Source organism: Frieseomelitta varia, unplaced genomic scaffold (assembly GCF_011392965.1).
Source record: "Frieseomelitta varia isolate USP_RPSP 00005682 unplaced genomic scaffold, Fvar_1.2 scaffold_860, whole genome shotgun sequence".
In the NCBI taxonomy this organism is placed as follows: Eukaryota; Metazoa; Arthropoda; class Insecta; order Hymenoptera; family Apidae; genus Frieseomelitta; species Frieseomelitta varia.
In genome coordinates this window covers 57,691-85,150 of record NW_025110657.1, presented here as the reverse complement: position 1 = coordinate 85,150, position 27,460 = coordinate 57,691, and the positions used below count along the sequence as shown (strand labels likewise).

At 35.2% G+C, this 27,460-nt stretch overlaps 2 protein-coding genes and 2 long non-coding RNA genes across 9 annotated transcripts; 2 read left to right on the top strand and 2 right to left on the bottom strand.

Moving 5' to 3' along the window:
• The first annotated feature begins 188 nt into the window (after positions 1–188).
• Positions 189–1,288, top strand: LOC122536654. The gene is made up of 4 exons (XR_006308447.1): positions 189–286; positions 348–595; positions 902–989; positions 1,059–1,288. It is a non-coding gene; the product is annotated as an uncharacterized LOC122536654 (long non-coding RNA).
• On the bottom strand, positions 923–10,448 carry LOC122536651 (cyclin-dependent kinase-like 1). 3 transcript variants are annotated; one of them, XM_043669149.1, is made up of 6 exons: positions 10,145–10,448; positions 5,088–5,277; positions 2,772–3,119; positions 2,199–2,465; positions 1,374–1,532; positions 923–1,185 (listed from the first exon to the last, which is right to left on the bottom strand). In XM_043669149.1, the coding sequence occupies exons 1-6, from the start codon at positions 10,210–10,212 to the stop codon at positions 1,039–1,041; spliced, it is 1,179 nt and encodes a 392-aa protein (XP_043525084.1). In that variant the 5' UTR covers positions 10,213–10,448; the 3' UTR covers positions 923–1,038. The 3 variants fall into 3 exon arrangements, with proteins under 3 accessions (XP_043525084.1, XP_043525086.1, XP_043525085.1); XM_043669151.1 differs by lacking the exon at positions 10,145–10,448 and adding an exon at positions 8,412–8,691; XM_043669150.1 differs by lacking the exon at positions 10,145–10,448 and adding an exon at positions 6,297–6,410.
• On the top strand, positions 5,170–11,844 carry LOC122536655. Of its 2 annotated transcripts, none has more exons than XR_006308448.1 (2): positions 5,170–5,288; positions 10,747–11,844. It is a non-coding gene; the product is annotated as an uncharacterized LOC122536655 (long non-coding RNA). The 2 variants fall into 2 exon arrangements; XR_006308449.1 differs by lacking the exon at positions 5,170–5,288 and adding an exon at positions 10,560–10,664.
• LOC122536646 (ankycorbin) lies at positions 11,606–26,992 on the bottom strand. 3 transcript variants are annotated; one of them, XM_043669140.1, is made up of 15 exons: positions 26,802–26,992; positions 22,007–22,339; positions 21,139–21,473; positions 18,885–19,161; positions 18,340–18,588; positions 16,955–17,379; positions 16,570–16,828; positions 15,345–16,396; positions 14,242–15,150; positions 13,803–14,185; positions 13,291–13,629; positions 13,137–13,213; positions 12,789–12,943; positions 12,374–12,457; positions 11,606–12,121 (listed from the first exon to the last, which is right to left on the bottom strand). In XM_043669140.1, exons 2-15 carry the CDS (start codon positions 22,210–22,212, stop codon positions 12,072–12,074), a joined length of 4,800 nt encoding a protein of 1,599 aa, XP_043525075.1. In that variant the 5' UTR covers positions 22,213–22,339; positions 26,802–26,992; the 3' UTR covers positions 11,606–12,071. The 3 variants fall into 3 exon arrangements, with proteins under 3 accessions (XP_043525075.1, XP_043525073.1, XP_043525076.1); XM_043669138.1 differs by having other exon boundaries at positions 12,374–12,444; XM_043669141.1 differs by lacking the exon at positions 11,606–12,121 and having other exon boundaries at positions 12,161–12,457.
• Positions 26,993–27,460: the final 468 nt, after the last annotated feature.

Sequence of the window (27,460 nt, the reverse complement as noted above, 5' to 3'; positions counted from 1 at the left end):
ATAATGATATAAAATCAGCGATTGATGAAAATTAGAATGAAAATCTAATGGCTTTTAAAAATCATATTGCTAGCGCATTCACTGGTTCCCCAATTTACCGTTGTTTAAAGTAGAGTGCGCTAAAAGATCAGTGATTTTTTTACTATGTCGGTATTTCAGATCATAGGCCACGAAATCCTGTAAGATGCTTGATCTATTCATATACCTCGTCTATGGTGGATCTTTATTATAACCTATAATTTATATTATAACATGTGCGACAGATTACATATTAGTAACAAATTTTGTAAGTAATAATAAAATATATTTTGTTTATAAAATATATCTATTTTATATAAATTTTTCAGGGAGATAATATAAAACGTTTTTAATATATGAAAGAAACTGGTTTCTGTCTTGCATAAACGTAAATAAAAAGTTAACCCAAAAATGTCCAATTTTAGCCCAACATTAATATTTTTTTTATCTTTTATTGGTATTCATGTTGCTTGGTACCAAATACGAAATAAAAATGTACCAAAAGAAGATCAAGTTCAACATCCTTTCGTAAAACTATATTATAACTTAACGAAGAAAAGTGATGATTAAATGTAATGTAGGTAACATGTATGTATGTAATATTGTGTAATAAAGTTTGTATAAAATATGTAAAAAACACAAAGTTGGTTATTTTGGTAAAGTAAAAATATTTGTTGAATTTTATAATTAACTTCTAAGAAGAACGATTTATTAATAAATTGCTAATTATTAATAATTGCTTTATAAGTATCTTACAATTAGACATAATAGTATATAATATTATTTTGTATAAAATTTTATTTTAAGATATACATACAATATACATACAATAAATATGTATATATGATATGGAAATCATACTAATTAAACAAAATCTCTTCAGAAGTTACAAAGACAAACGTGCAAAATAAAAATAAAATGTAATAAGAATTAATTTATATCATGAAAATCTATAAAGTTTAAATAAATAGGTAAATATATATGTATATATGTATAAGTATATTACAATCACAGAGGAGCTTAATTACAACCTTTAATAGTAGGTAGATGATCAAAATCTTGCTGGTGATGCATGGAGGAGCTTTTCGGCCGATTTTCATTTTGACTATGTACTGAAGCACCAGCCTTGGGAAGTTGAGGTAATACCATTTGACTGTAATTGCTATTCTACAATACAGTAGGATATTTTTATTACTTTTGTCATATGTATTATGTTATCCAGTGACATATTTTAATACTATCTAATATAGTAGCAATAAATTTGTACATTTGAAGTTTAATAATTTTATATACTTTTTGTTACTATCATATCGTGTAATTATTATATATTTTTGTTATTGAGCAATTGTACATACTCGTGATCGATCTCGATATTTTTTAAGTTTCTCAAATTCCTCCATTTCGACTTCAGGCATTTTGAAATGAAAATTTTCAAAATACGAATGTTGTAGAAGTTGTTCACAAGACCATCTTTCATCAGGATCTTTGTCCAAACATTTTTTAAGAAAGTCAAGCTGAAATAAACAAACTCGATTATTAATGTATAATACATAAATAATAATATATAAAATAATGATAAATAATTAAACTTAAACATATATGTGTATATTATACAAAGGGCGTGCAACAAAGTAATAGAAATTGATTTCACCGTTTGACCGCTACGTGGCGTTAGTGCCTATGAATCGATCAAATTTTCATTTGCAAAAAAAATCAATTAAGAAAATTAATTTACGAACTTTTGCAGTTGCATCTTCAAAATTAGACTCTAAGCTTTCTTCTTATGTTCCATTTGAACAAAAAAAAATACTTCTACAAATTTTGTAAAGATTTACAAATTTTGTTCAATAGAGGAAATCGAAGCACACGTTTGAATAATATTTACGTTTTCCTAAATTATATTCGAAATTTGGATTAATTTATGATCTTTTGTAATTACATCTGTCCAATTGAAGCACCAATTTTGTATCATTTTAACTTCAAAATTCATATGTCGAATAATCTATATAGTGTATGCGAATCTTTTAGGGATGAATTAATCGTCCTAATGAAAATAACTTGAAATATATATAACTTTGTTCATTTCAAATTTAAAGAAAAGGTTATATAAAAAGTTAATGTAAAAAGATTGAAAGAGTTAAAATCATTTATTTTAAATAGAGAAAGATTAAAAAATTTACCTGTAGAATTACATTTCCTCTATTAGGGAGAGTAGTTTCAAGAGGGGTAAGAGTTTGAGGTGTCGGTAGTGTAATGCCAGCAAAAAATTCATTTTGCTGAAAAATAGCCAAATGCCTTGGTAACAAGTCACCGATAGTCCTTCGAATTAAGTACAGTTGATCCACGTCCGATTTTCCTGGCCACAGTGCTTCTCCACGTATTAATTCTGCGAAAACACATCCAATTGCCCATACGTCGACTGGTGTACCGTATTGAGTATCTCCAACCTGTTAAAAAACACCTTTTCTTAACAATTCAAAATTAATTCTCATAATACAAATAAACAATGCTTATGTTTAATCGTTTAATGAAGTCTGCGGATCATTATGCAATTTTCTATCTTTATAAACTAAAGAAACGAAAAATAAATAGAAATTTATTTAATCTACCAAATATAATAATAATATTTTTTACTTTACAGAATGTGTATTCTTTATCTTTAAATACTCGAAAAATGTATAATCATCCACAAACTATTAATAAATCATTAGTATATGCTTGAACGCAGTTTTAATCACTATATTATTAATTACCAGCAGTTCAGGCGCTCTATACCATCTAGTCGCGACATATTCCGTGTAATTTTCACCAGGACTGAGCATTCGCGCGAAACCAAAATCGCACAATTTCACTACGCCATCGGCTGTGATTAAAATATTTTCCGGTTTTACGTCCCTATGAACGCAACCTAACCGATGACAGTACGCCACGCCCTGAAGAATTTGCCACGTGAGTTGCTTGGTGGTAATTTCTGGACAACCGCTCGGATATCTTTCCATCTCGTTCAGCAGCGTGTACTCGCAGTATTCGAAGACCAGGTGCAATTTCCGTTTCCGCCTGAACACCTCCAGAAGATTCACCAAATTCGGATGTTTCAGATTCTGTAAATTATATAATATCCTTACAGTTATTATATAATATCCTTACAAACATTTTTACGTTTATAAATATATATGTAATGCTCCTGTAATGTAAAATATTTCGAAATTTTATTAACATTATACTGAGACTTAATTATGATGATTATATTGGTCGAGTTCAGAAAAATTTAAAAATATTAATAAAAGATATTTAAACACCCATCCATAATATTAATTTCTTTAGTCATTAAGAATAGTATAAAAATAAGAAATATCCAAAGAAAGAAAAATGCATAGAAATATATTATAATCCAACCACTACTGAGCGTGCTAATAGAAAATTATTTGCTGTCTAAGTCTGGTATAATATTAATATAATTCTAATTAACATAATTTATCTATATAAAATAGATCTATGCTACATATAATAAATATATTCCAAGTCCCTGAATAATCCAGAGAACCAAAACTGGCGACTATAAAATTATTTATCTATAGTTTAGTTCCATTTCATCTCCGAAAATTTTTTAATATCAATATTATAACTTACTAAATGTTACATCATGTACTGTGATTTGTTATTTAAATTATTAAAAATGGTTCAATAAAGAAATAAAGTGGAAAAAATCCTGTAATCTGTGATAAGGAAAAAGTTCAGAACGAAATGTTTTAGTTCGGCTCGTTATCAGTGAGTGGGGTTCGCGATCAGAAATCGCGTGGTAAGGAAGTCATTAGCATCACGTCCCGGATTTATTGTATGCACAAAGGAAAATATCCTTGAAGCGAAATGTCAGAGCAGAGTGGAGGCTCGTTTGAATGCGCATATGTTTCGGAGGAAACTCTCCGATTATTTCGATAAGGCTAGGTCGCTGAGAGCAGAACACGCTAAGATATTGACCGCCACGGTATTGACCGTTGGCCACTTCTTGCAGTCGATGGTGAATTTATACTGCTACACTGTTCTGTAAGATTATGAATTTTTCTTCAACCAGTTGATCTATTTTTTTCTTCGACAAGTCAAAAAAAGAAATCTAATGTCGATATTCTAAATGAAATTAATAATATGCACTTTCTAAAGTTTCTAGCTATTTTTCGAGTGAAATTTTCTTAATTCAAGAGTGACCAGTGTGAGCTTTAGTATCTTCAGGTTGTAAGGGGTCGTTCACCCAGAGGTATATACGTAAAGGGCTAGAATCACGTGGGAGGTAAAAGGAACTAGACGCACGAAACTTGTTTTTCAGATAGTCTGATAAACAAATTACGGATTTTTATGCAATTTAAGAAATTTAAGGTTTCAGAAATATGTAAATATATATATTTCCATATAAAAATATGTATTATATTCTCATATTTGGATGAAACAAATTTGGATTCCATTTCTTTAGTTATGTTTATAAAAATAACAAATATACCACAAATATCGGTAATTTGCCGACAAGTCTAGTTTTATGATCTGATATCTTTTCTTTTGTGAATTAAAAAAATACTTCTATTATATTCTATGGTATTACTATGATACCATACGGTATATATATTATATTGTACGAAAGCCTTAAATCTTCCTAATACTAGTGTGTTGTTTTTATAAATAGAAGATAATATTATTTAAATATTTTTACTCAAGAATTATTGATAATATGTTCAAAATATATTGATTAATATAAAACAATATTTTATACAATCTTCTCCTATTTTCTTGACAGCTACAGTTTTAGAAATTTTAATATATACAATTAATTCGCATTATCTATTACTTTTCATATTTTGAACATTTAGACTTAGTTTCATTTTCTTCATGGCTCATGCTTCTAGAATTCTTAAAAAATTTCAGGAGAAATTTGTAAACCAAGAATAGTAATGAAACACTATGAAAGGAATATCTAAGAATTCATTTTCGTTTTAAAAATATTTGTTGAGAATATAATTAATACCGTCGTAGGTAATTTAGGACATTTTCTGACGCATTATTTCTATTTTTCAACGACTGACCTTAAGGAGCCTTATCTCACGTAGCGCGATTTTCCGTATAAGAGGATCATCTTCCGTCTGCTGGAACTTTTTCACCGCTACCAATTTTCCAGTTTGCCGATCTCTACACTGGAAGACTACACCGTAGCTACCCTCCCCAAGACGCGCCAGTCGTTCGTATCGTTCCATCGCCTTGCTCGGCGCGCGTGACCTACAAAAAAGGTAATTTCTTTTATAAATAATACACCACTTTGTACAATTGGTCACGAGATACGATCGTGTACCTATACAATCCCATACGGTACATAAATACTAATAAAGGTAATAACGTCGACATCGATAGGTAACGATAGGTAGTAATACAATGTTGATCGCACACGTATGTATGTTCCAAGGTAATTTTTCTCTTCAAATTTTTCATTGCTTCGCGATATTGTGATTTAATTATTTAATCGGGCGAAATTTGAAATTTGTACTTGGATCATATGGCATCATTATGGAGAAAAGTGTCGCGACATGGATATTTTTTACGATGTATATGACACAGTTGCGAGTATGATACGGATATTATCTTCTGTGACACGCGAATGCACGCGTGTTCTCATTGAGGTTGCAATGACAGTCGCGATTCATGAAACGTATTCCTCCATTTATTGCACCATTTATTCCATCAACAGCATAGCACGCAGTTACTAGCTCTCGATTTTAGAAAGTGTACACTGATGATTAGAGAATGAATAAAAATGATTCTTAAGTTCGATGATAATCTTGTTAATGTCTGAAATAACAAGGTGAGAGAAAAAGCAAAAGTTGCTTCTTTATTTTGACACTGTTGGAATAATAACAAATGAGAAGTTCAAAGAGAAAGTGGTAGAAAATTTCCAATCTGTGGAAAATCTTTTAACCTGGAATTTTTAATTTCAAACATTAATGTGCTTCACTATGAGTACTCATAACTACATAAAGCTTCAAAATTCATAACAAGCTTCTAGGTAAATGATTTGCTTGTGCTAAACATGCTTTTTTTTGTTCTCTGAGAAATTTCTGCACTTTTCCACTGAACTCTCATATGAGAAAAAAACGTAGGTTCTTATACAAATGCAATTGAAATAAGCGAGGGACTAAATTGCATGCAATTAGTACGATTGTCAATTAGATATTAGAGATTTTCCTTAGGAACAGCGAGTATAAAAAACGAAAGTTTCTAGCGATATCTGGGCTCGTACCCACTTTTTATACTTGGCAAGGCATGGCAAAGAGGTGAACTGCTGCGTAAAGAGCATGCTATCACTGTAAAGGCTGCGGACCAGACTGTCTGTATTCTCGCCAATGACCAAGGGTCAAGCTCCCCTGTTTCTCTTTATTTGAATCGGAACCTGCAGGCGCAGGCGCTCTTATGTCGTGTAATATCGCGGCCAGCTTGTGTGAAAGTTTGATGTGATCAGTACCCATGTCAAAATGTCTCTCGGCGTTATTTCGGAACAGTGAATATTCGAGCAAATTCTTCCTCTTCCTTTCATAAACCACGATTAGATTTTTCACGTTCGCGAGTAATTTTTCACGAGTCTTTGTGCAAAATTTAGGTTGCTAGTTTTTCTCTTGGTTATCTTGATGTACTTTTCCATACACAATGAGCCATATTTATACTGTTTATTTTGCACAGAAGTAATCCTACCTTCATAATTATTAATATTTAATAACAATATTTTTAAATATTTCTTAACAATATACACTTTGCAAATAATGTTTGCCAATAAGAATATCTAATATTGTAATTAAACATTCGATTGATATATTGTTCAGTGAATAACACTTCACTATATTATACCTAAGTGAAAATTACGACAAATCGTTGAATTCTATAATCACAGAGGTACGAATACTTGTATATTAGTCGTATAAATTTTCAGTGAAAACGTTTCACTCTTGATTTGATATTTTTGTATTCGATAGACGTTGAAAGTTTATGGGGTAGGATACGTGAGTTTCACGAGTAATCAACCGCCTTACCAAAACGGCACATGCTGCCGATAATTTGCGAATTTTAAATCGTTGACCATATCGAGACAGGTGGAAGCAGTTCATCAGCATATTCGTGTCTTTTTAGTGTCACCAAAGTCAGTGGTTCCGGGTATTCGTTAATTTAGCGGTGTTACCGTTAACCATTCACGGAATTAACTTTAAATCGGCAGAAAATGCATTGCTGCCATCGAGAAAGGTTAACGATGTTAATTAAAAAAAATGCTTCAACCTGGAATTACATTGTGCTCAATTGGCTAATTTCACGAGTCATGAGAATCTAAAATATATTAACTTCAGTTAATAAGCCAGGACAAATTATTATATATTAATTTTATCAACTGTAATTAATTTAATATTGAAAAGATTCTAGGTTAAAGAGGACAAATCGTTATTACCTTTAGCGCGAGATTTTAAGTGTCGAATACTCATAGAGAAACGGTAAGAAAATCTTTAAAAGAAACCTTTTCTATTTAGAAAAATTACGTCGATATGAATGACGTCGTCAAGTATGGTCTATTTGAAGAATAATAAGGCGAATACCGTCAGTGTTCTCATTAAATCAGTCGCGTGTTACTGTCGGGTAAAAAGTAATAGAATTGATTTAAAACGCTTAGAATACTTTGAAATTAAGTTGCAGAAGGAAGCGCGTGATTGTTTTGACCTTTTTCCGCGTCGCGTTAAATTCATCATTCATTATGAATTTTATTTGCTCGAAGACTATATATTATTATAAATCGTACACACAGCGAAGTTTTACTTGTTTCAAATGTCGGTCGCGAATCCTACAATTATAGCGTAGATAAAAAGAAATCGATGAGACTCGCAGAAAATTACACGTATTTTATTTTCATTGGTAATTTACGATGCAAATGTTGTTCGAGGTGATTGATAATTCAACTTTTCGAACGTGATAATAATTGAATGTCTATAATAATAAACTTGTTACCATCGAAATTGACATGAAATATTCTAGTGCGTAAAATTGCAAAAATAAAAAATCTCTGACTGGTATTATTCGAATAAAGTATTATATAATATTTCTATAAAAAAATATTAATGACAAAAACATATATTGTTGATTTACATATATTGTTGTAAGAATGAAATTTTTAAATATATGATTTATAATTTTTGTAAATTATAAATTAAACTTATAATCTATAGGTTCGTGAAATATTAGACAATACTTTTACGAAATTGCAGGAATGAAAATTCTTTGATTCACATGGTTCCCTCATTTAGAATATTGTGCAAAGTTTCTCAAACAAATCAGCAAGTTAGCATTGTATATTCAACGAATAAATTTCAAGCTGTTATACGTACAAAAATCCCAGAATAGTGTTCATAGGATTTCGATGATGAAACACCCTTGTCGTCGAACATACCGAGCGCTACTAAACTCGCTGAAAGGCTATTTTACTACTTTACATTGTTGTTGAACTCTTGATTATTGACAATCAATATGAAGCTGCCATATTGTGTATGTTTAAATGATGACCGTGAACCAGGTTTAGGTTGTTTTTAGCATGAAAATGGGGGTGGACGATGTTACGCAACCTTCCTTCGAGTTTAGCGAACTTTGTCAATTTCGTTGAAGACACGAAAAGACGATTTATGCGGTGATGGTGTTTATCGATTACTCATATATATGAAGGAGAAATTCATTAAATAGATAGAGAACTCATAATTTAATAACGTGACGGCGACGACCACGTTTCTTAATACTTTATTATTTATAAAGCAATGATTCTAAATAATATTTGAATAAAATAGACGATTTAAATTTTAGAGATTAGATTATGTAATAAAATGCCAATTGCATGATATGTAAAACATAATACATGAAATATTTATTTTTCAATTACATTATCTAAACACACTTACATTATATAAAAGTAACTATATTCATGTACTACAATAGTAGGGGAGTAACTATAAAAAGAGTCACTTAAATTTTCAAGATTTCACTATTATTATCATAGAAATATTTATGTATATATAATTATATATATATAAGATCGTACCAAAAATTACTTTCCAGAAATTTTATTTTATTTTTTGAAAGCCAGCTACACAATATTACGTGGAAATGGAATTTTAAAATGTGGTAATATTCTTCTTAAAAATTTCCTCGAATCAATTTTTATGTCATGTTTTGCACTAGTGCTATTTATTATTACTGTTATATCAATGTTTAGCTAGTAATATTTGACAATAATGGTGGTAGATATTTGACAATATCTTTAAAACAATCAAACGTCACCGGCTGACATTTTCACAGATAGTTTATTGGAGTTATATACTAGAACATTTAGTGCAAATTATTGTCTTCCTCCAAGAAAATTATTCTACTTTGAGACTAATGTTAAAAGTTTGTTGTACATTAACCACATTTAATGGCATTCGTAATGTATAATATATAATACAACATTGCGTGTTTAAACTATGTAACAAATATCGATCGATTCGATTCAATGTCAAAGTTACGTATTCTGGAAAGAAATAAGTCTTCAAATTCCGGCCACGGCGTTTTTTTTCTTATATTTTTCTATCATTTTCTATTTCAAAAAACAGAAAAGTAATTCTATACAGTGCAATTGTAATTATAATTAAATATGAACAGAATAAACAGAAACTAAGATTAATTAACAATTAAATAAATTAAAAAATACTAGCCATTAAAAATGAGTATAGTTAATAAGAGTATATTCACTGATATTGTCAGGTTACAATATTGCGAAGCAATTCAATATTTCACAAATATTGTTTCATTCAACTTTCTAAGATCGACGAAAATTGAAAAAGTAATTTTATTTAATTAATAGTCGTAAATTTTCTATCTAATCACGAAGCAACAAATTTCTAATCTCCCAAGAAAAAGAGAAGCAAAGAAAGCAAAAATTCTTTCGATATTAGAACATTTTTCAATTAATGATAATATTTTCGAAAATATCACAATGACGAGGTCGAAAATATCAAAGGTTAAAACATTAAAGTATCTAAAAAAAATAATATATATATATATATATATAACAAAAAATATAACAACTGTTTACCTCCTTGGTAGCAGAGGTAGTGTGCTACCGAAAAGCCAAAGCTTCCTATCTTGAAGCCATTTGTCCATGCGAACGTTTCTCACAGGTATTTCGTCTGTTCGATGGAATATTCAAGATGCATCGTCGGGAACCTCGGTCTGACTCTTGTTGATCGCGTCTGAGGTGTCGACATTATTGCCAGGATGATCGTGTGCCAGCCGTATTACTGGCAGCAGTACGTTTCACCAGTGAATCAAACCGATTAACCATTCGACCATTTGTTTAACTACGTCACTCATGCTGACTGAGTCTGATCGATAATCCGTACGAGTTGCCAGTTCACTCGAGAATAACTACGCTTGCCAATTCGTTTATTATACATACAGCACTCTAATGACGACACTATTACGTGACGGGTGTTCCTGTTTGCATGGAAATCAAAGGATCTAAAAGAGGACAAATTTCGATTTGTAATTACGCGCATTACTTATTCTGCGACATTTAGTAATACATGCGACTGTATTGGAGTTGCGAGTTGATGGTAACTTCTCGTGTGCAATGGTTATGGCTAGTTGCTTTTATTGAAATTGTTTTGAATTGATTGTGTTTTTTTTTTCTTTTAGTAATTTTGAAATAATATACCGCCGACGAGGAATTTGAAGTGTATAGAAAAAGTGTATAGAAATTCGAAATCAAAAGTTTTATCATTTGTAATGATTGAGCCAAGTAAAAAGACAGATTGAGGATTGTTTTTATCACAAGGATTGTTTGTATCAAGGAAAGAACAGAGAAACATTTAGAGTTTCTAGAATGAAGAAATACCAAAAATGCGTCTTACGTCTGTACTTTCGTGTAATAATCTAAGGAAGTAAATGCTTCCATAAAAGTAGAAATGAATACTCTTTATTTCTACTTTTAATTCAGTAATAAGGAGTATATTTTTTCTTCAACTCCTTTTACGTGCGTCTACGTGTGTCATTAAAAAAGTGGTTTACTATCAACGTTGTTACGATGAAAATTTATAATATACTTATCGATTTTGGACATGTAAAACCGAGTTCGACATAAACTGGGTTGCACGATTCGTGACCCTTTTTTTATTTTTTTTTTTTTTTTATTTTACACAGAATTACATGTTAGAGCCTCCCTTTACACAAATATACAGAACGTGTATGCGTTAGTCGCGACGTGGTCCCTGCATTTGCAAGAACGAAATATTTCTTACTGTATACGTAGAATAAATTCGCGTTTCCTCGACCAGCATTTACGAATAAAATTTCATGTAATGTTCAAATGAGACAGAGAGAACCTTTTTGACAAAGTTGGATTGAAACAAACTTAGATTATTTTACAAAATTCGCTTCTCTTGCCTCAAATACAGTTGAATCATTATAATGTAATTCGTGTATCGTAAAATTGAGAGTTCATGCATAAAACATTTCCAATGCAATACATTATACAATTTTACATGTCTACGTTACGTTTTTACAATGGAAGGAGTACAGAATATGTACTTTCTGCTCGATTTTCTGGGGTATATACATACATGAACCTTGGTTTTTTTCTCTGGCAGTTTTGTTTTCCGATTTTTTTCAAATACAATCGTTACCACGAAAATTGAGAGTCAATGTTTCGTCGTGAGACTACAATTTATACAATCGTAGAAAATCCAATGTGAAACAGTTGCGTGTACGAAGATTGGTAGAATAGATGATTATGTAGAAAAAGTGTAGGAAACGTTTTCGATATTGCTTCGAATAGAAAAAACGTAGCCAAAATCGCCAAGATGGAGTGGTTCGATATGTATATAGTTAATAATTGAAGACGCTTCTAAACGCTTTTGGCATTCCTTTGGATACCGATCGACGATTTCGGCTTCTCAGTTTCTTGTTGCGCTTCTCCTCGTACAGTAAACGTTACGTAATATTTTTTCGAACGATCCAATCTTTCAGCTGGAAGAGCTATTATCTGCTTTTCTTCTCCGTGCGTTACTTCCACCTGCGACAAAATTTTTTTATGCAGTTTTGTAATTTAACAGATACGTCACTTATACTATTTTTCTTCAGACGGGTACGTCGAAATTTCATTTAATATGAATTGATTCGATTGGACACTCGAGTCGTAATCGTAGATAGAATTATAGAATAGAATTTTAAAGTCCAATTAAGTACGACTCGTGTCAAGATTCGTGACACGACACTCACGCATCTCTCGACGAATTATTTTCAGTTTAAGTACATAATTTTTTACCGTCATTTGTCCCTTTCCACGGCTCTCTATCTTCGGAAGAAGATCCGCTTGTTCTTGGCCGCCTCCACCTACTGCAATTATAATCTACAATCACAATAGGGAAACTGATTCCCTTTGAAAGTCGTTTGGATTGAATTCTCGCATTCAGCACACCATTTCAGGATTATTAATCACGATAATAAATGTCTGAAATCTTCACGACTGTTACATCTTTATTCTTTAAGAAAGTATATTTGATATTTCTTAAGAAAGAATTTCTCCTTCGTAAAAATTAATTGAATTGTGACAAATATGAAGAAAGTTTAAGATGTAATACAACTTCAAGAAACTGATCGTTGATATTTGAATGTTTCACGTCTAAATGCCTGAAATGGAATCCTGAAACTCTATGACAATGCACGGTAATGTAACATACGATATGTGTACACAGGGAAGGAAGTGTATGCACTTGTGGCGTGGTGACAGCGATGGGTTTTCTGGATGCATTGTTTCGCTTCCATACAAAAATCTGGAGTCGCTGGTCTTTTTTGAAGTTTCCTCAGTTGATCGTACAAGAAAGCCTCGAAGTGTCTAGGAAGAAATATTCGTTATTTCTTCATTCAGAAAGTTATTAAGGTACACGCTACTTAAAACACTATAGACCACATTATAGATATTTTATTCAAGTGAGATGCCGTAATAAAGATTTAAGAAAAAAGAAAACAATCTTTTCATTATTTTAAGCAGTGCATTATTCTGTTCTTGACATTTAGAAAACAATAACCTGAACGTTAGAGGCTGATCGTATCTTGCCACGCCAAGTGTGGGTCCGGACATTCCCGCCTTGTGGAAAGCATCCACCTAAAATAAATATGTATATGTATGTATATTTTATGTATTACTCTCAAAAGAAATATATATATATATAAAGTTATTACCAGTCTTTTAACTAAAACTTGTTCATTCGCTCTGCCATGACGTATCTGTAATCTTTTCAATTCCATCAGCTGAAAAAATATCTTCCTTTCCAGGTGATATCTTCGTAAACTGATTTGCACGTCTCTTGTTATAGTATCCATGTTAAGAGACTGTTGTTTATCCGTGTTTGGACAACACTTCATCATTCTTCTTCTCGGTATCCTCGATACCCTAGGGCTAGGTTCTATGCCACTGTCCCTGCCGCCGCTATCGCGACGTTGTTTCCCTTGCAATCGACTGGTTCTACTTTCCTGAGGACTCTGAACTCGCGTCAGACGAGTTCGAGTACTGGATTGCACCTATGCGAGGAGAGAGAACAGATAATTCGAAGCAAACTTTTGAAAATTGCAAGGATAAATATTTTGCCAATTATACCGCGCGAAAGGAAACCGAGCGATGTATAAAATTACTTTAAGTTTAAAATATCTTGAAATTCTACTTTTGTAACAACAAGTTTTCAGAATGAATTTACCTGTGGTAACGAGTCGGCCGCCGAAGTCCTGCAAACATCATGACCAGCTCGAGACATCTCCTCCTCGCTCGTGCTTGGCAGCATTCTGACGACACCCATTTCATTATCATCCTCAGGTTCCGTCTCGTGTTCCGCATCTTCCCCGATAGCGTCTCTGATCTCCTTATCGATCTCCTCGTCTTCCTCGTCCCACTCTGGACTCTCGATCACCGCCACTATCGCGCTCCTGTCTGGAGAACGATCTTCTGAACTTTCGAACAAACATTTCCTCGCCGATGGTCGTCCAGTTTTTCTAATCTTCCCCGTTGACGGTCTCGAGCGTCTGGTTTGCGCCGATTTCGGGGAACTCGAGGAGCTTTCGTCGATATATCGAAACGTCTCTTCTAAAAGCACGTGAAACAACGTGAAATGCAACCCGTGCAACGATTTCAATACTCACCTGTCGCCAGTGCATCCTCCACGGGCCGTTTCTTCACTTTTTTCGCCTCGTCTTCCTCCTTTTCATCGTCTAGGTTCGACTTTGCCGGAAACGAGTCTTCGTCAGTTTTTTCCTCGTCGTCCATCTTTCTTTTCGTAGCGGTCGGTGTATCACCGCTCAACGATTTGTCTTCGATATCGTCTTCCACTAACGCAGAGTCTTTCGAAGATGAAAAGTCGACCGACTTCCTACGAACGGTATCTGCTTTTTGCTCCTTTTCATCCGGCGATTCCTTGCTCGAGCTTTTCGTTAACGTGGTCGACGTCTCTCTCGTTTGTGCGCTGTCGACCGAAATTCCTTCAGCTTTTCTTTCCACTTCTGACGTCTTCTCTGTACCTAATTTGCTCCCTTTTTCCGCCGAGGATTTCATAGAGATCTTCTTCGCGGAAGATTCGCGTTTCTTGCTGAATTCTTTTCTCTTTTGAGCGCCGCCGCTCTTTTTCGGGCTTTCGTCCGACTTCGAGGACGAGGATTTTGATCTTCTTTCGTCCAACGACGGCTTCCTCCTTACAGTTCCAGATTTTGTTTTCGATTTGCTTTTGATTTCCTCCGATGTCGATTTTCTTTCTTCCCCTTCCGACGGTGAAACGTCTTCCACCGCTGTTCTCGGAGTGGCATCTCCTTTTTGTAAATGTTTCTCGCTCTCTGGACTTTCGGATTTGCTCGTCTTTTCCGACTCTTTCGTCAAAGTGGACTCAGATACGTCCGTTTTCTCTTTGTGAGTTTCCTCGTCAGGTTTCGCTTCGGACGACGTACCGTCTGATTTGGAAACGAGCTCGTCTCCCTGTCGACTCCGGCGTCGTTGCTTCTCGCTCCGCGAATCCAACGTGGGACTTTCCGACTCGGTCGTCTCGCGTACGTCTAACCTGCCTGGAAAGAGAATTCTACAGAAAATTGACAGAAATTTTTCTTTCAATAGAAAATTGACAGGGATCTTTCTTTAACAAAAAAATTAACATTCAATATAATTTTCATAGAAATAATCGTTTCAATGCCTCACGTTCAAAAATTTGACTCAGTTTTTCTAACTGCAATTGTAGTTAATATTTCGTTTAAAGTCTCACCTTTTTCACTCTCATCTTTCTTCTCTGTCCCATCACTGATAACGGCCAGATCCTGATCTTTTCTCGTATCATCTACTTTGTTCGTATCATCTCTATCCTCGTCTAATCTTACATCTTGATCTTGCTTGGAGTCTTTTCCCTCTTGGCTCTGCCTCGAATCTTCCTCCCGTTGAACTCTCTCCTGTGCAGCCTGCTGTCTCATTTCCTCCACGTCTTTCTTTAAACTTGTAGCTTTCTGCACAAGATCGTTGCGTGATACGCCGCTTTGTTCCAAAATGTCGTCCATCTTGCCCGAACTAACTCCCCTGGAGACTTCCTTCTCTTGCACCTCGATTACTTCCGTCCTTAATCTATCGTCGAAGGTGACTTCTTTCGATGCTTCAACTACTGATTTCGGCGTGTCTGGTCCTTGATCTTTATGAACCATCGCTGTCACAACGACACGCTCCACCGTTTCTTGGCTGGTGCTGTCGGTCACGTCTCTACGATATCGACTTTCAACGATACTCTCCCCATTTTCCTTCTCTTCGTCTATCGACGTTCTAGGAGTTCGTTCGGCACAGGGCGCGGATTCTTTCGCTCCTTGCTCCCTGTCGAACGAATGTGCTCGATCGGTTATACCCTCGCTACCCCCATTGTCCGACGCTTTTAGCTTGTTGGACCGCGATTTTCTTCTAGTGCTCCTGTGCGTCTTTGTGAATTTCGTCTCCTTCGAACTTTCCCTGGGCGTCTTTGATCTTCGTCCAGACACCACCTTTTCGCATTTTCTCTCCAAAGATTTTCGTACCACCACCACTTCCAGGCTATCCTCGCTCACGCTTTCGTCGTCGTCCTCGTCGCCCCTTTTCAAATTCTCTCGGCTCTCCGTTCCGTTGCTTTTGTCCATTTTCCTCTCGTCCTTTCGCGAGTCGAACTTCTGTCTCGATGTATTCTCGACGCGTTCGTAACTGTCCGACTCTATGGACGATTCGCTCGAATCGCGTCTGGACTTGGACGATCGTTTTTTACTTCGTCTCCTTCTCAATTTTCGATCGGTATCCTCCTCTTCGTACCTGCAGTATTTTTTTTTTTTTTTTTTTTTAGTTACTGGTTTAACAATTGCACTCGAACGATTTAAAAGTTTCAAATTTCTACGTTTGCATAGTTTCATGTCTTTAAACGTAAAAATTTCAACGATTTAAATCTCGAGTTCACAAAGTAGATGAAGAATGTAATTTGGTCGTACCGTGCCGATTCACTGCGAGCTCTTCTTCGATGATCTTTCTTCGAAGACGATTTTGACAATCTAACTTCCTCCTCGCTGAAGCTCCGGCTGTCCTGACGTGCTAATTCCCTCAGATTACCCCTTCGTCGCGTTCTCTTCTTAATCCACTGTTCCTCGTAGTACAATTCCGGAAGCTGACAGCCACGATCACGTCTGCGAGGGCTGCTCTCCGTATCGGTACTGCTGTCGACGTGCCTCATTCGCAGCTTCGTCGCGAACACTGAAATCGTTTCGATAAAAATGAAAGATCTGTAAAATGTCCATTCAAGTCCCTGGTCAAATCATTTCGAAGGGAAACTCGAAGTAATAAAATTTTGTAAATCAACGTATGTGTACCTAACCTGACCTTTGTTCGGTACAGTTTTCTGCATCCGCAGTTTCTGCGCCGTGGTACCACCGTGCATCTGAATCAATTTCGCGCAATCTCGGTGCCCTCTGTAAAGCGCCGCGTCCAGAGCTGTCATCAGATTTCCTTTGCTAGTTCGAAGGACGGCATTGATTCTCGCGCCATTGTCCAGAAGGGCTTTGCACACATCCAGATGTCCATGAAGGGCGGCCACGTGCAGAGGTGTCTTGCCATCGTGGGTGGCTACGTCCAAAGTGCTTGGCCGTTTCTTCGCCAACCATTTGATCAACTCGATTCTGCCGGAAGCGACGGCCTCGTGGGCGACACCGGTTCCTCGTATAGTCCTCGCGTAAAGGGAACCACCGTGCTGAGCAAGGATCTTCAGGGTCTCTAGTTGGCCTTTTGCTGCCGCACAGAGTGCTGGTCTAAAATGTTTCACGTTTAATTTCGTCTCTTTAGACGAAAATTTAAATTATTTTCTAAAATTATTAAATAATAGAATGTTTGATTGAATTTTCGAAATTTTAATTTATCATAATTACGATTCATCGAAATGTTTTAATTTCATTTATCGAATATATATAATAGTCCAAGTATTTAAGAAGATCTAGTATCGTTGTCAAAAATTTTATACCGTGTTTTAATAATTTAATCGTATTGTGAATTAATAAATTCTTTTCAGTATCTACGGGCAACGTCGGCATTCAAATGACACGTATATTATTGATAATGGTAGTCTGCCTATGGTATCTGTACAGACTATCTGGTATTGTGTATACGTATGCAAGATAATAGTGTCAATGAACTCTGTGACCTATGAATTCTAATTCTATTGCCAACACGATAAAATCAATTTTGACATGGATACAGTATAGTCAGTATAGTCAGTATAGTTAGTAGAAGAGATATAGCCAATAAGGCCGTAAAATCGGACAAAAGTTAAAGTTATTCATAGAATGTAGACAGAATGTAAATAAAATTGTATTTTGTTATTATTTTATTTAAATCTAGAGTTAATCACAAGTATTCATAAAAAATTTTAATTACATTCAATGAGAATTTACTGACGATGAATTGCGAATGAAAAGAGAAAAAAATGAAGTAAAATAAAATAAAAATCTCAACTTCTATCATGACTCCTGTCATGCACGAAAATGTTAAAATGCATCAACAAAACCTGTTTTTTTTTTTTCTTTTTACGAAACTTTTACCATAGAAAGATAGAACGAACATCCTTTGAAAACCGTATCGAATCATAACTCAATTATTTGTATTAGTTACTTTATTGAATGTGAATGAATTATATTTACATTTTTCAAGGTTCTAACTAACAGAATTGAATTGCGTTTCCACGGATATTCGTTCCAGCTTTCTATAGTACTTACGTTCTACCCTTTCGATCCTGACGATTCGGATCGGCTCCTAACTTTAGAATCAAAGCTGTGGCATCGGCGTGGCCAAGAGTGGCAGCGTAGTGAAGAGCCGAACATCCATTGTCGTCCACGTGGTCAGGGTGAGCTCCACAGAGATTCACCAAAGTCTCGACGCATCTAGCGTGACCTCTGGAAGCGGCGCAATGGAGAGCCGTCAAACCATCCTTGTCGGCAGCTCCTGCGGCAGCTGAACCACCGGCTCTGTATTTTAATTATTGCTTTTAGAATCATTCATTTTTTCCTCTAGAAAAAAAAAAAAGAAAGAAAATACAAAATAAATCGCGCCAGAAGTAATTTTTTTTTTTTTTTAATTTAAGAAAACATACTGTTAAGAACACATTTTTAAAAACAGCTACTTTCTTGAATTATTGTTGTTAAAGATATTGTTGAAACTACTATTTCTGGCAAGTTTCAGGTACCATTCTTACTTCGAAACACAGATTGCTTCTCGCCGTTGGCATTCAACAATTGTGTATTTGAATCGAATCAAACTTTACCTAGCCAAAGCCAACACAGCTTCCACGCTACCGGCACTTGCTGCCCATAGAATTGGCTGTCTTCCGTCCTCGTCTTTCGCGTTCACGTCGGCACCGAATTCCAAAAGGGTCTGGAGAACTTTTAAACCAACTTTCTTTGGTACAGCAAGCTCGGCAGTCGCAGCTGCGCCGCAGCATTGAGCGGCATAGTGAAGAGGAGATCCGCCACGAAGATCAGGCGTCGACGGTCTTGCACCCGCTGCTAACACTAAGCGAACACATTCTGCTTCTCCACACACTAAACAGTAAACGAACGCGCATTCTTATTTTTTTGATCCATTCTTACATTTTTCGTGTGACGATTTTCGTTCAAAACCAATTAAAAAGGAAACAATATTCCTGATATATGCTCAACTAGATTATTTATCCTCAGGCCTAATTTTATTACTAGTCTAAATTTTTAAAATATCTGAAAAATGTTTCTCGATATCTCTGCTACATTATATAGTCACCAACATAGTTTCCTTACGAAGAACTAACATTTCTACGAACGACGATTTAAAGAAGGAAGTCGGGCAGATTTCATGGAAAAATCTTCAACAAGGAAGTAACATCCGTTCTATATATATAAACCAAACAAATCGTACATGCTGTGGACTCAACACACTTTACGAAGATAGATTTTCTTTGATCGGAGTCCTGGGTGTCTCTGATAATTGACTCGCGAGATGGTATCGTGTTCGTATTCGGAACACGGCAAGTAACGTTACACAAGCGATAAAGCAACGACACCGACACGTAAGTAGGTCGAAATATTACTTCGTCGAGTTGCATCCGTACTTCAGGACGTTCCGTGAATTACACAGATACGACCCGTCGATACGAACTTTCTTTTTCATGCGAAAGAAAATCCACTGTAACGGACGTGAAACTCGGGCGATCGCGGTGTACAGCTATAAATCGCGGGTCATTTGAATACACCAAGGACGACTATGGTCAATCTCGTGGATGATCTCGGCGTGGTTCTCGCGTGTTTTCCTTGGCGAACCGGAATGACGTCACCAGGACTGACCCACTAACCTTACCTGACCAATACCACCCTTATTTTATCGGAGATCGGTAGAAAAGATACGACCTGTAATTCACAGTTCCCGGACAGATTCTAAGGAATCGTTACCCGAGCTCGTGGCCGTTTGCAATTTGACCTTTCGTCCAAGAAAATTAAAACTGGTTCTTTACGTAACCGGCCAATTTACCTTCACTTTCCATCACAGACTTGAACGACAGTTTGGCTAATCTCGCGCAGAGGATCGCTGGCGTATCCTCCGACCGTAAAATTGCCACTCACGCGAGATGTAGTTATTTGTAAATTGTATATTACATGCACGTTGCGGAGCCTAACGCGATTAGCGTTCGGGTTTACAGAGGAATTTTACGTAGCGCGTGATTGAAAGATTTACAAGAAATATAGGGACGATGAATTAAAAGTGTATAGAACAAATAATTTGGCTCGAATTTTGAGAAAAGAACTAATCGTATCGTCAATTTAATAGAGGAGTGGCACAATTGTGGAGAAATATATTGTTTAGAACAAATCTTTCTGTTTTTACAATTTAGAATTTGATCTTTGAATTCTGAAGATTTTTGATAAAATATTTATTGCGTGCGTGTGTCGTGTAAAATTAAATGGACTTTCCTAAGGAACGTACGATATTTTTATAGATTAAATGTAAATGGCTAGAAAAGAACAGGAAAGATAAAGTAAAGATTAAGTTTGATCGATTCATACGGAGTATGTACGTATCTAAATGATTTCTAAGAATCACGCTTAAACTTTTCAGTAAAATACGTAATTCAAATGTATGTACAATGTAAAAGTACCATGCGATCAAACAACTATGAGTACACCGCAAATAAGGTTATTTCGAGAGTCCTTGGCCAGAGTTACGCATTATTAATCATCACACTAGAATTGCATTAGAGTCCAGCCTCGAGAGAAACTTTGATGTTTCACTTCACAAACGAAATGTTATTCATTTTTGTGTTGTCTGTCGACGACATATATACTTCTAACAATAGTAAACACTCGTGTGACACTGATGAAATTATTAGACAGTGGATTTTTGTGCATTTATAGGAAATTTCAAGTATGTAATAATAGAGTTCAAAAATATAGAGAACTGAATATATTTTTAATTTTACTCAATACAAAAACATCCACAGTCTAGTAATCATCAATCGTCATGGCGCGAATGATCAGTGACAATGAAAATACCGGTAGCCCAATGAAGAACGCTGTGTCCCTCCAGATCCTTGGCATTCACGTCAGCACCATTCGCCAGTAAAACAGCCACTAATTGCGTATCACCTGCGATGACAGCTAAATGAAGTGGCGTGTGTCCTTCTGCATCTGGTGCATTTACTAGTTCCGGTGCCGCCGCAGCGACGGCACCTCCGGTTCCAGCGTCCATGCAATAGTGAAGCGCGTTCCTCAGAGTGCGATCTCTATACCCGATTGTTTCCTCTTGTTCTTTCAACAATCTTAGAACTCTTACTCTGTCGCCCTGTTGACAAGCGTGCATCAAAGGCGTCGCGCCGATTTGAAGCACTCTGCAAGAGTTACATAAACTTTTGCTTTTTAAACCCGGTGGAAGAATTTGAAAGAAATATCTTCGGTCTCGCTTACAATTATATAATTTCAGAGAATGTAAAAATTAAGATACTTTGAAAGAATTAAATACTTTCTTGCATTTTTTTTTTTTTTTCTTTTTTCAAAGAAACTTCAACATCGAGGGTATTTTAATTTAACGTCAAAGATCCTGTATTTGGAGTTCAATAAGGTCTTTTATATATTATAAGAGAATTTTGAATATTTTAATGTGAAATTCGACACAGGCAAACCAATATTTTAAAAAGTTTTCTATATTCACTGGAGACATCGTTTCTTCTCAAAATTATATTGAAATATCAAAAATAAACGTCCACTTTCTTCGAGAATTTCAAAGAAAACGAACTTTGCCTATAACTTCAGCTAATATTCTTCTTCTTGTAACGATTTTATAATGATACCTCAGTTTACGCGTAAGAATCTACTCCAAACAGCGGCTGAATAAATGCATGCATCGATCGAGGGGAAAGTGTACCTGTAAGGCCTTTTTTTCTGATGATCCTGATACCGTGTAGCACTGGGTACATCACGCGACCACTGAGTTCCAGGGGTTTTCTGTTTCAGTCGGTGATTCTTGTATGGTGTCAGCGGGGGCAAGGACACATCGGCCACACTTTCCTGCTGCTTCGGTTTCGGCTTCTCCTGGACCTTCAACGGGATCGGTGGAGTCTTAGTGTCCATGCCCGTCTCTGGCACCGGTTCACAACTGGTCTGACCTCGCGTGGAAACATCTTTCGCCCTCTCGGCGGATCGAATTCATCGCGCCGAAGAGAATGTCCGGTTCTTCTACCCGTAAACTGGGTCACCCCTTCGAATAAGATTCAGTGCAAACTTTGTTCGTTGGTGCAGTCATGAATTTTTTAACAGGTACAACACAATCTTTTTCTTTATCATTTCCTTCGGTACCTGGTTGAACACATGACTTGCGTACACGAAACTTGAGAAACGAAGAAACGAGAGAAACGTATTATGTGGCTTGTAAATTTAACTCTCTTAAAGTTTGTTCTATATTTCGAAAATTTATATATTTGATGTCGAGGAAATTTCTTTATTAGAATCAATTTATTTGGTTGAACGTAGTTGATGTTTTAACTAAAAGAAATGTAATTTAAAAATTTAATGGTATTGTAAAATGACTGTCATTCCGTATAGGTAAATACATGATGATAAATATAATTGTTATAAAGTTACGAAACAAGGAAAAGTTACGAACAACAACAACGTTAATAATTCCGTTAGTCGGTTATTATAGACCGTGTATATCGACGTACGACAGTAAACTATGAATAAAAACTTGTGAATGAATGTAAAATAAAGGCGTTTCACCGGCTGTCTGGTCTCTCAACTTGATATTTTTTACCGCTCCGTAATATTACTACTGTCTGACTAAAAGCGCTTTAACCACTGTGCGCCAGTAGTAAACACAGCCACTGCGTGACTAACAATGAACATCGTACAGCACAGCAATCCCAATAATAATCGCTATGAGATATTCAGGCACGTCAGCAACGATGCACAACTAAATTCACCTAAATTCCACGGCGAAACGACGCGAAGAAAGCTGAGAATTTTTAGTTTTCTTTAATGTTTCAAAGTGAATCTCGCACCGATATCGATCGTACGGGAAAGTCTCCGAAGGAGTTCCGTTTTTTTTCTAATGCAAGAACAGCGAATAGTTAATGATTAATTGATTGACACCGAGACCTCGTTCTTACAAGAAAGAGTCGGCACGATCGCAGATCCCATCAAAGGTTTATCACTAAACTCGACCCGAATTTAAAGCTCGGTTACTGACCACGTGGTAGATTGACCAGGTCACTCGCTGCCATAGAAACCTAACGCCACAACACCTATCATTCGTCGAGAACTATTATGCCGGATTTCACGGCAAGGTCGACGTGTCTCCGATTTTCGTTTCTTTCTTCCTCGTATCATTCCTCTTGTCCCCGCGAGAGTGAAAGCATCGGATTTCTAAGGAAACGATCGATGAACTTTATCAACGAGGAAAGTTTAAATGATTCTCCTTCTGTCTTTTGATAATATTTCAACGTCGCATTAAGTCGCGAAAAAATGGGGGAAAAGAGAATACGGAGAGAGAGAGGAAGCAACTACGAAGCACGTACATAACATATATATGGTAGCTCGTTCATTTGATTCGCTTTAATTGCTTTTCGCTTATCGCAAGACTATTAGTACAATCGATATTAAAATTTGAAATTTTAATCGTTTTATTTAACATTCAACGGCCTGTGTGATGCTTATTTTCTTGCGTGAGCTAAGAAACTCTGTAAGAACAAGCGAAGGATGTGGGATGAATAAGAGTGGAGAGGCGAAAAATTCGTGGTGTAATCAAAGGGGGAATGCGCTCTGGTGGAAAATAGAGCGATATGAAATCGATTGATTTCCAAGGGAAAAGAAGTTTGATAAGAAATTAAAGACGGACAGCTGTGCACGCCACTGGCACAGTAGTACCAAACGAAATTGCTTCTATCGGCCGTGTTGACGAGTGTCCTTGAGGTTTACCGTGAAATAGGGGAGTCTAATTCGAGTGGACTATGGAAAGTGCAAAATGCGATCGAATTACCGACACAATCGTGATTGTGATCACAGCATGGCACAGATTATAGCCGCACGAATGCTCTTAATAACGCTTTTCTATAGCAACATTATTATAAATCGCAGATATTGTAGAAGATCGGAAGAATCTTTTTTCTCTATCGTTGAAAAACGAAATTTTAACACTGTTCATGATAGATGGATGTTTCGAGTTTTTGCTTCGATCACTGCTGTGAATGAAACACGTTTCTACCGAATTGGATCACTGTGACAGATTAGTTCTGTCACGCTTGGGTCGAATCGAAATCGCTGAAAATGGAGAAAATCGTTTCGTAACGTAACGTATGCATCATCGAAGCAATTTTCTCTGCACCTCGAACAGTGTTACTATCGTTCTTAAACAGCGGTGTCTACGTTCTTTGGCTGTTTCCCGTCACGTGTCACGCTATCGTGGAACCAGACTTCCAGTCAGTTTATAATGTGTGTAACAGCATAGAAGAATCGATAGTAGTTTTCAAGTTACGATCTATCTTTTCTAAAATCCTACGCCATTCCGACGGGATTCGTTCTTATTAACTATGAATTAATCCTTCAAACACGGAGAGTGGATATATCCGCTCCGATTAATCGTTCTTTATGAAACGATTTATTTATAATTTATAATTAAATTATAATGTATTATTATACAGAATATATATGCAATATAAGAAAATACATTAAAGATTATTTGTAAAACAGTAAGATGGGCATTTTTCAATATTGCAAAAACTTTTTTCCCATTTAAGGGGATTAACAGGATTGCTCGACGATAGCTTTGCACTGAAACTTGGTGCGTGTATTTGTCATAGTATGTCGATCGTAAGAACTTGATAGAATAATTATTGCCAAGAATAGACTTTTTATATTATATTTTATATTTCTAATCGGTCAACAAATTGCAACGTATTGACTTTAAACTAAAAAAGAAATCCTCTTAAGATATACAATTCGTGAAATTGTCTCAAAAAAATTATATTTTCTTCATTATCAAACTTCTTTCGGTTATAAAAAAATAATTTATTAGCATTGGAAATTTACAACTTGCAATTTCTGAAGTTTCATTAATTTAATTCATTGATATAAGAGGTTGCAAAGAATCCATCATTAAACAAAATTATTGAATCTTTGCAAAGGCATCAAATGTTTCCACAAAAGAAAAGCGATTGACCAAGAAGAAATCTGAAGGGAATAAAAGGGGCGAGAGGCATGATGTCTTTACAACTGCACGAATGTAGTGAAAACTAAGAAAAGTGCATTCTAAATTCCAAGAATGTTTCTGCTGGAGCACTGAATCAGCGTTTAGCAAAATGGCAAACGTTTAATTAAACGATATCTATACACACGTACAACGAACCCACGTGCACGTGTTGCCGTAACGCGGCGATGACTGAAAATCGTTATTTCGTTGATTCACCGTACTGCACGTCGATCGTTATTGCTCCTTTAATAATTCGCGGAGGCCTTCGTTCCTTCGTGATGGCGCGTCGTTAATATTTAATGATAACATCTCTAGTTTCACGTGAGATTACGTGCGCTGCGCAAGTAACGCTATGAGGACGTTTGATTTATCGCGTTTATTGATGGTCAAGTTGATCATCAATAAACGCGATCGTAGCTCGGAAGCAGAGTGAAAACGATCGCGATTGTCTGAACAACCGTGAAACCATGAAATCGGTCTGAAGGATGCAAGAAGGAAAAAAAAAGAAGGAATTTTTCGTCCTGTTGCGATCCTAAAACGTATACACACACATTTCCGTCTCGCTCTTGTTTTAGCAAAAAATGAAATTGAGATGTTAAAGTGTGAAGATCACACGAGATTTTTTCATGTTAAAAAAAATATAATTGGTCTATCTATTGGAATACGAATAAGAGTAGGACCGAGACTTATCTTCCGTTTCGTTGATATTCGTTCCTTTCATTGCATGCTTATTTGAGAAAATTAATGAGGATAAATGTGAGTTAGTAGTATTAGCGTGTTTCAACTGAATCGAGTAGCTCCTCTTCAGATAAGCCTCGTATCGTAAGCGTATTTCATTGATGAATATGTTATCTAAGTTTATGACGCGTAGAATAATTCGTTGAAGAAAATGCGATTATTTTTGGCGTGTGACAAGCAGTTTTAGCGTGTGACAAGTGTTAGTTTGAAGAAAAAATTGTTGATAAAAAGTATTGACACAGATTGATGAAACTATAAACACAGATTGTGTTATATAAGTATTAAATGCGGGAAAATTAAAAAAAAATGTAGTGGCATAAAGGATAAAGATTAATGAATATTAATTTTTTAATATTTTTATCCTATGTCCTATTTTATATAAGCATTATTTATATGTATTATAAAAAATGTATGTGATTAATATATAGCAGTGTAAACTTCTGCTTCCTATACAATAAATACATATCTGCCAGTGTAATAGTCGTTTCGTTGTTCGTAAATTACATTATTTAACTTCATTTTTTAATAAAGTTTTAATACGAAATTTAAAAGAAATTATGAAGTGTATGAAAATATATATATTATCTATATTTACTATACTATTGAATTGACGTGTTATTCAAAACGAAAACCAACGTGTCCAAGCATTGCACGTGCGTTTCATTGTTGATGATAATTATTTGAATCGAACAGAGAGTGTTAGAAGAGTGAATAAAATGTTGTTTTATTTAAAGCTTACTCTCTGAAAAATTGCGCTGTTAGTTTTTGACTATTTTCCATCGCGAGATATAATCTTGAAAGACTTATTTGCCACTGATTTAGTCCACGAGGTTTATATGTTTTAAAGACTTTGAAACGCACCACACGAGGGTGGGACGCGCACTGACATCCCTTTGATACCAGGGCTAGTTAATGTAAGGGTTGCTTAGTTACCACTGTCTCAGTAACGTATCAACAGAGGCAGAAACATTTATATTTGTCATTGGAATTAGATCTTAGTATTTCATAGTTGGTCTATTATTATATTTAGTTTAAATTATATTTTTAATAGAATTGATATATATATTTTTAATTTCTCCAACGATAACAAAATTTAACAGTGAAGATATGATACTGATTAATTCTAGATTGTAAATAATATTCAGTATAATTGTTAATTAAAAACATGCGTGGAACGTACATAAACACCTACTTTCTATTTTATTTTATCATGATCATCTTCTTCTATATGTTATTTTCTAATGTATTACTTTTATTTTAAATTACAAACATTTTTAGTAATAAATGTTATTAAGAAATGATCTATTTTCTACTGAAAAAAATAATAAAAAGATGAGTTTTTGTTTTATAAAATAAAAGAAATAATTACATGATATATTTATTAGAATAATGAAGTAC

Coding starts and splice junctions, on each gene's coding strand:
- LOC122536651 (XM_043669149.1), bottom strand. CDS start 10,212: ATGGACAAATGGCTTCAAGATAGGAAGCTTTGGCTTTTCGGTAGCACA. Junction 3,120..5,087: donor GTGAGATAAGGCTCCTTAAG/GTCAGTCGTTGA, acceptor TATAATTTACAG/AATCTGAAACATCCGAATTT. Junction 1,186..1,373: donor AATATCGAGATCGATCACGA/GTATGTACAATT, acceptor ACTGTATTGTAG/AATAGCAATTACAGTCAAAT.
- LOC122536646 (XM_043669138.1), bottom strand. CDS start 22,212: ATGGACACTAAGACTCCACCGATCCCGTTGAAGGTCCAGGAGAAGCCG. Junction 17,380..18,339: donor CAGGATCGAAAGGGTAGAAC/GTAAGTACTATA, acceptor GAAACATTTTAG/ACCAGCACTCTGTGCGGCAG. Junction 13,630..13,802: donor CGGCCGACTCGTTACCACAG/GTAAATTCATTC, acceptor CTCCTCGCATAG/GTGCAATCCAGTACTCGAAC.